At 64.6% G+C, this 7500-nt stretch overlaps 3 protein-coding genes across 3 annotated transcripts; 1 reads left to right on the forward strand and 2 right to left on the reverse strand.

Annotated features, from left to right (window-relative positions):
* Positions 1 to 59: 59 nt before the first annotated feature.
* Positions 60 to 1134, reverse strand: MNEG_6039 (hypothetical protein; the record flags this gene model as incomplete). The annotated part of the gene is made up of 3 exons (XM_014045483.1): positions 60 to 284; positions 576 to 766; positions 1056 to 1134. Coding segments are annotated over 3 exons (495 nt in total), but the record flags the coding sequence as incomplete, so codon positions are not given.
* A 1392-nt stretch (positions 1135 to 2526) lies between these two features.
* On the forward strand, positions 2527 to 3111 carry MNEG_6040 (hypothetical protein; the record flags this gene model as incomplete). The annotated part of the gene is made up of 1 exon (XM_014045484.1): positions 2527 to 3111. One exon carries the CDS (start codon positions 2527 to 2529, stop codon positions 3109 to 3111), a length of 585 nt encoding a protein of 194 aa, XP_013900938.1.
* A 902-nt stretch (positions 3112 to 4013) lies between these two features.
* MNEG_6041 (hypothetical protein) lies at positions 4014 to 7494 on the reverse strand (the record flags this gene model as incomplete). The annotated part of the gene is made up of 7 exons (XM_014045485.1): positions 4014 to 4817; positions 5167 to 5461; positions 5686 to 5790; positions 6059 to 6196; positions 6396 to 6682; positions 6982 to 7101; positions 7306 to 7494. The coding sequence occupies 7 exons, from the start codon at positions 7492 to 7494 to the stop codon at positions 4014 to 4016; spliced, it is 1938 nt and encodes a 645-aa protein (XP_013900939.1).
* Positions 7495 to 7500: the final 6 nt, after the last annotated feature.

A 7500-nucleotide genomic window follows, 5' to 3' on the forward strand; every position in this document is an offset into this window, starting at 1 on the left:
CTCCCCATTCCCCCTATCCAGCCCTCAAGGGCAACCCCACCATCACCCAGGCCCCCCACCTGGCTGACAAGCTCCCCGGTCTCCTCCTCCGTCTCCTCCCCGTCCAGCGCTGCGTCCAGCGTGTCCCCCACCATCTCCCCCACCATGTCCAGCCGCTCGTTCTCGCGCGAAAACGCCGCGAGCTGCCGCTGCATCTTGACGGGGTCCATCTGCTGCTGCAGCGCGCCCATGGCCTTGGACGCGTGGCCCACCGCCGACGAGACTGTCGCGGTGGCCGCCGCCGTCTGAGGGGGCAGGTTGGGGGGTTTATAAAGGATGTGTACCAGGGAAAGGGGAGGCTGAACGTGAGACTGTTGGGGCGCGCCGGTGCCGCTGACCTGCTTGTGACTACCAATTACAGCCCTCCGATTGCAGAACTATCGATTGCAGCATATCTCGCAGCGTCCCTACCGCCCACATTGGCAGCCAGCCGCTTTGTGCGCACGTCCGCCGTCAAAAGCCGCCCGCCGGCCCGCCCCCTTGCGACGCCCAGGCACACCGTGGCTGCACCGCGCCGCGCCCCAAGTCCTGCGCACCGTGATGTTGTGGCCGACGCCCTTGAGCTGCGCGGCGCTGGCCTGCAGCGTGGTGATCTGCGCGCGCAGCCGCACGAGGCTCTTGGCCAGCACCCTGGTGGCGGCCTGGTTGTTGCCCTTTGCGGCCGCCTTGATCTCGCGGATCAGCTTGTCCTCCTCTCGCTTCAGGGCCAGCAGCTCGCGGTCGATCTCTGCACGTGCGGGCGCGTTGCATGCCGTAGGGGGACAGGGGCGTCCAAGTCAAGCAGCCGCGTCGCCAGGGGGAATCGCGTGTGTGCTTTTGAGGGGTACAAGGATGATGGCGCCCCGCCTGTCAAAGCTGAAGCAGAGCGTCCCATCCAACGATGCGCAAGCAAGTTGCTCTTGTGAGCAACAGCTGCATGCACAAACAGCGCTCAAGGGCCCGGCCACATGCATGCGGCAGGTGGGCTGCGCTGCGTGCTGAGTAAAGATAAGACGCCAGGCCCGCCCGGTCCGCACCTCGAACGCCCTTGGTGATGCCGCGTTGCGACTCTCTGACCTGCTCCTTCATGGTGGGCTTCTTTCTGAACAGGTCCATCTCTGAAGCGCCGCTTCTACCTACCGCGCACGCGCGCTGGGTCGCGAGACGCCCACGCCTCGGGCGCCCCTCGCGCTGATGAAGGTCGCGCGGAGCGCCGCTCTTGCTGGTAGGTTGATGCGCACAAAATGTTTCACTTTCACCAAGCTGATTCACGCGTCAAAGGCCGCCCTGATCGGTGCTTGCCTGGGGCCCGTCAGCAAACTGTTCGTATGTGTGGGAGGCACGGGCGAAGTATGCTACATACAGGAAAAGGACCACGTTGCGTCTGATACAAAGACCGCACCTAGAGGCGATTTGGCCCTGCACCACTGACAACCACGCTGAACAGCAGCAGCACGAGCAGCTGCAGGTGTGAAGGCCGAGAGAATGTAACTCGCGACACAGCCGCAGTCCAAGGCCACTATTGACTGTTTGTTGAAAGACTCTTCAATTAAAAAAAGCGTTCGCGCACGTCCTCGCGATCTCAGCTGTGGATCACTCAATCCTATTGCTTTATTGAGCATCAGCCGCGCGCTCCAACGTTCCAAAAAGCAGTGCTTGACTGTGCATCAATGACGTATGCGCCAGCCCACCGAGCAGCAAGCTGGCTGCTGGCAGCGTCAGCTCGGCGCTCCTCCTGGGACGGGTGCGCATCGCTCCAGGCTTGCAGGTCACCGTGGCCTTGCCTTGGCCCTGCGCGCTCCTGCGCCCTCCTCAGCTGACAAGCAACCTTTCCATTGTATTTGTCGCAGGCTGAGGTTGCTCCACGCCGCCGCGATGGACAGAGATGCGCATGCTGCATCGTCCTGCGCTGCCAGGGGCGGTGGCCATGGCCACGGGCTGGAGCGGAGCGGCAGGGTCAGCAGCACGTCTTCCCAGCGCCCCTCACAGACTACCAGCAGAAGCAGCAGCACCGCCAGTGGTAGAGGAAGCACCAGCACGAGCAGCAGCAGCAGCACTAACAGCCATGGGGGTGGCTCTCGGACTCCTGATTTTGCAATCCGTGGCTGTGGCTGGCGGCTCCTGCAGGAGCACCGGTCGTCGCCGCCGTTCGCGCGCTCGCCGCTCCGGCACCACACCACTGCTACGGCGGATGTCCCATCCAGTAGCAGCGCAGGCGAAGGGCAGAGCGGCGAAGAACAGCAGCAGCAACAGCAGCAGCGGCGGCGTGGCAGGTCCGTTGACCCCCGGGAGGTGGCTAAGTTTGCCGCCCTGGCCGACAGCTGGTGGGACCAGTCTTCTGGCCCCTTTGCACCGCTGCACGCGCTCAACTCCGCGCGCTGCCTGTTCATCCGCCGCGCACTCTGCGCGTCCCGCGGCCTCGACCCCGCCGCGGGCGAGCCCCTGGCCGGCCTGCGGGCGCTCGACGTCGGCTGCGGCGGGGGGCTGCTGGCTGAGCCGCTGGCCCGCATGGGCGCGGCGGTCCGAGGGATCGACCTTTCCGAGGAGTCGGTCGGCGCCGCCGCCGCCCACGCGGCGGGCGACCCACTGATTGCGTCGCGCGTCGCTTACCGCCGCTGCTCGGCGGAAGACGAGCTCGCCGCGGCGGCCGCGGAGGGGCGGGTCGCGTACGATGTTGTCGTGGCGTCCGAGGTCATTGAGCATGTGCGGTCCCCCGGTGAGTTTCTGAAGACGCTCGCCGCGCTCGCAGGCGCCGGCGGCAGCGGAGATGGGGCCAGCGGCGGAGGGGGTAGTGGCGGCGGGCGAGGTGGCGGGCGCGTCGTCATCAGCACGCTCAACCGCACGCCGGCGGCGTTTGCGCTGGCGGTAGTGGGCGCTGAGTACGTAACCGGCCTCGTGCCGCGCGGCACCCACGACTGGAGCAAGTTCATAACGCCCCAGGAGCTGGCCTTGATGGCCTCCGATGCCGGGCTGGAAGTCGAGCAGGTCGCGGGCATGGGGCTGGACCCGCTGCGGCGAGGCGGGCGGTTCGTGCTGACCGATGATCTGGGGGTCAACTACATCGCGCTGCTGCGGGCGCGGGGCGGCCAGTGAGCAGCTACAAGTGGGCGGCGCCCGTTTGTTGCCGGAGGGCGGCTGCGTTATTGGTTTCCTCCATCACGCCGCTGTGTTTTGTTTGCCTGCTTGTCCTGAGGCACCCTTCTGGTTCAGCTGCTGCATTGCTCCCTGTTCCAACCAGTTGTACCACCGCCGTTCTGTGACATGTTTTGTGAGTGTGGCTCTTGCCAACTGCCGTCATGCACATGCACCCTGGGCATGAATTCACAAGCTTCGACCATGACCTCTGATGCCCCCTCTCATGCTGCTCTGCAGCATCGACTTTGGTCGGGTAAAGTTGGCAAGGCGAGCTGCTGCAGGCTGAGCCGATTGCTGAGCTGCTGCACAAGCAGGAGAGAACAGGCTCTGCCCACAAGTTTTATTCGCTTACGTTGTTCAAGGGTAACAACCTCCAATTGGCAAAATGTTCGATGAAATGGGGGGTTGAATTGCGTGGCGGCAACTCGCTTGCTGCAGGTGATGCTGCCGCATGGGTTGGCGTGGGCGTGGGTGTGTGAACAGGCGAGTGGAGCGGCCACATGGTAGGAGCACAAAAGCAAGTGCGTGCGTCAATTAAGAAATCGCGGAGTGTTCATGCTCATTGCATCACTGCAAGGTGCTTCCAGGGGGTGCAGCTTGTGCAGCGCAGCTGTGTCAAATCTTCGCTCACATACACTTTGTGTACGAGCACACACCTGTACAAAGCACCACTACATTTTGGGCCTGGGTAGGCAAACACGAGGTGCCTCGGCCATTCTAATGTCAGCATGACCAACATAAGCGTGGAAAAAATGAGTGACTCTTTTTGCATGGATATCAATCTTGAAATGGATCATGAGGAGCCTCGCAGTTGTTGATTTGTAGCTACATGCGCAAGCAAAGTCCCTCGGCCCGCAAGCTTAGACAGCCGCAGCGTCGGCCTTGCGCGCCGTGCGCGCAGCAGCCAGCGAGGGGTGCGCCTCCAGCGCGGTCAGCAGGCCCCCAACCCCCTCGTGCTCCGCGCACATCGCCTCGAGCGCCGCCGGCGACAGCGCGCCGTCCGCAAACGCGGCGCCGAACCGCGCCGCCTCCGCGGCGCCGCCCAGCGCGTCGCGCCCGAACCAGTGCGCCACCATCTGCCGAGCCTCGCGCGCCGCGACGAGCCCCATGTAGATCTTCTTGTTCACGCGGCCGGGGCGGATGAGGGCCGGGTCCAGCTTCTCTGGGTGGTTGCTGGTCAGCACCACGATGCGGCCGGGGGTGTCCACCACGCCGTCCAGCACGTTCAGCAGGCCCGCCAGGTCAAGCGCGTCGTCGCCGCCAAAGCCGGCCGGCCAGCCCGCACCCGCGCCGAGCCGGGCGGCCGCCGCCGCGCCGGGCTTGCGGGCGCCGGCGCCGGGTGAATGCAAGGGCGAGGCGGCGCCGCCGCCGCTGGCCTGCCCCGCCGATGCCCCCTGGTCCTGGGCCCCTGCCCCGGCCTCCTCTTCCTCGGAGCAGCTGCCGGCCGTGATGTCGATTACAAGGTCTGCCCCGCCACAATGCCCGCCAACCCAGCCGCCCTTGCGGCGCCACGCGGCGGCCGCGCGCTTCGCCTCTGCGGCCGCGGCGGCGGCGGCTGCGGCGGGGGGCGTCTTGCCGTCGCGCCGCTGCACGATGTCCCCGCACGCGTCCACGTCCTCAAAAATGTAGATCACAGAGGAGAACGGCAGGGCCACTGGCATGTCCTGGGAGGTCAGGGTGGGTTGGTGGGGGGGATCGGGGCCATGTGACAAGGGCAAACGGAGAGGGACGCAGCAAGCAAGGCTGATCTGATGGACTGCCAATGTAATGAGCGAGGACACACAGTGAGCTTTGGGCGTCGGAAGCGTGGTGCTGCAGGCGCTCGGGCGCTCATGGCAAGCAGCTGCACGGGCCGTCCCGTTGGGGCACAGCCCAGCTCAACACTGCTGCCTGCTGCCGTCTCCGTCAGAATACATGGACCTCGACGGCCCATGCCCACTCGGCAGCCCAGATGCGCTCCCCGCTGACAGGCAAGAGTGCTTTCTTTGTCAATGCGCTGACTCTGTCACTCACCCGCCCCTCTACGGCCACGGCCTGGTCAAACATCATGTCCATGAGCTCCTGGTTTGTGCACACGCGGCTCAGGGGGACAGACACGATGGAGCGCCCCGTGTGCGCCGCGAGCGCCTTGATGAGCGACGTCTTGCCGGTGCCAGGGGGGCCGTGCAGCAGGAACCCCAGCTTCTGGGGGTACCCCGGGATGGCAAACTTGCCGCGGCCGTGGGCAAAGGCGTCCAGCAGTTCGAGGAGGGCGGCCTTGTCGGGGTGGAAGAGTGACGCAAAGGACTTGTCATCGGACAGCTGGTAGCTGTGGGGGCGGGGGTCGGTACGGGGATGCGCGTGGGGGTGGTTTGATGTTTGTCGACCAGCCGCTGACCGGCGATTGACCGGCAGCTGATGACCAACTGGAGTGTTGCAGCAGGCCAGGGCAGCTGTTGGAGGAAACCCTCTGGGGACTGCGTGTTGCTGGTGCATATTGCGGTCGGATCAAAGCCACACAGAGCGCTGCTGCCTTGCCATGGGCCCGCGTACCGCTTGTAGGTCCAGCGGCTGCTGCCCGCATTGTCGCCGTCGGGGCCGCCGCGGCCCAGCACCGGCATGTAAAGGTACCGACTCTCGTCCTTCTCCTTCTTGCGCCTGGTGAATCGGGTTGTTTGCACAGGCAGCAGGATGCTTGTAGCCTGGCTTGCAGGTGGCAAAAGCTGCTAGCTGGCTGCCAGGAATGAAGCTGCTGCCTCGACCCCAGCCACGTGCTGGCTGCCTTGCCTTACACCTGCACGGCCAAAGTCTGGCCAATCTTTTTTGCGCCTGCGTGTAGTACAAATGCTATTGGCCACAGCAGGTCTGGACAACCCGCTGTGCCCTAGCTGCCCTCTCCAGGCACACACACAGGGCCGCCCCTCACCGCTCCTCCCGGAAGGCGTCCCAGGCGCTTGCAATGAAGCCGTCCACCTGGACCGCAGTGGCCCCAAGCAGCACCACCGTTGTTTTCACGCTGGTGCTTGCGGTGGCGTTGCCGCCGTCGCTGGTGCTCTCTTCACTTCTGCAGCATGAGGAGGAAGAGGTGGCCATCGGCGATCATGGCCACAGCAAGCAGCATCGGCCATCGCCGAGCTCGCCACTGACCCCGGTTGTTCATGAAAGCCATCCAGTTCTTCTCCATTACCACGAGCAGGGGTGATTCCTTGCGCTACAAGTTGCTTGTTCAGGGCGTCGACGTGCACGTGCGCCGCGCGGCGCACCTCTTCAACATTAGCCCGTCTCCCAGCTCCACCCAAGTGTCCTGGGGCGGCACCAGGGCGACCCCCAGGTGCAGCAGCAGCTCGTCGCCAGAGGGCCGGCTCCAGATGTTCCAGCTGCACCCTGAAGACGAAGAGGCGGAGGAGGCCGCTTCGCCGTCTTCCTTGACGACATCACCGGCGATCGCGCCGGCGGCGGGCTGCTTGCGGACGCGGCGCAGCTGCACCTGCGCGGATGATGTCTTTGAGGCGATGTCAACGGTGCGGTTGAGGTGCAGCAGGAGGGCCGCCTACGTCGGGAGGCAGAGGCAAGGCGGTGGTTTCGGGTGTTGCTGGGGACGGGGCCCGGTAAGAGGCTGCGCAACAGGGCAACGCCACAAGACAATCTCAATCACACGCGGCTGCATGCCCTCGCTGCTTGAAAGCACACAGTGCCCAATATAAAAGGCTGCGTCATGCAAAGGCGCCTGGAGTTGGCAGGCTGCGTCATGCGTGCGGCAGGCGGCAGAGAGCTGCGAACCATATGGACAACAATTGAGGCTGTGCCCGGGCGCTATTTTTGGTTGGTCGTACAGGCACTCCTGCCTACCTGCAGCAGATGGTTTGGCGGCTCCTTGTCGATATCGCTGTTGGAGCTCCAGCAGTAGCGGTCAGACTGCTTCTGGGTGAAGGTGATCACGCGCTCGTGCATGGTCTCGCTCACGACAGGCTGTGTGGCGGAGAAAAATGGGAGGGTTGGTGCCCGGTGAGTGGGTGCGGGCGCAAGGTGGATGGATTGGGGGCGCACATCGATGGTGGCTCCTTCGCCAGGCGGGTGTGCTCTTTGCGCGTGCGGCGGCAGACAAGCAGGATTGCATGTGCTACCACAACCACAAGGTGTAAGTGCACCAGTTTCTGAGTTGAAATGCCCCACCTTGAAGATCCTGTCCCAAAAGCGCTGCAGCGCTTGTAGCAGGTGCGGCAGCAGCTGCCGCAGGAGCCACGGTACCAGCGCCACCAGCGCCATGTCCAGGGCGCTGTGGCCTGTGGAAAGCTTGGATATCATCAACATGCTGACCAGCTGGTCGGGGAACATGCCCGGGTTCGGGCCGTTCTCGTCCATGGTTAG

The sequence above is a fragment of the Monoraphidium neglectum genome (assembly GCF_000611645.1).
Source record: "Monoraphidium neglectum strain SAG 48.87 unplaced genomic scaffold scaffold00949, whole genome shotgun sequence".
Lineage (NCBI taxonomy): Eukaryota > Viridiplantae > Chlorophyta > Chlorophyceae > Sphaeropleales > Selenastraceae > Monoraphidium > Monoraphidium neglectum.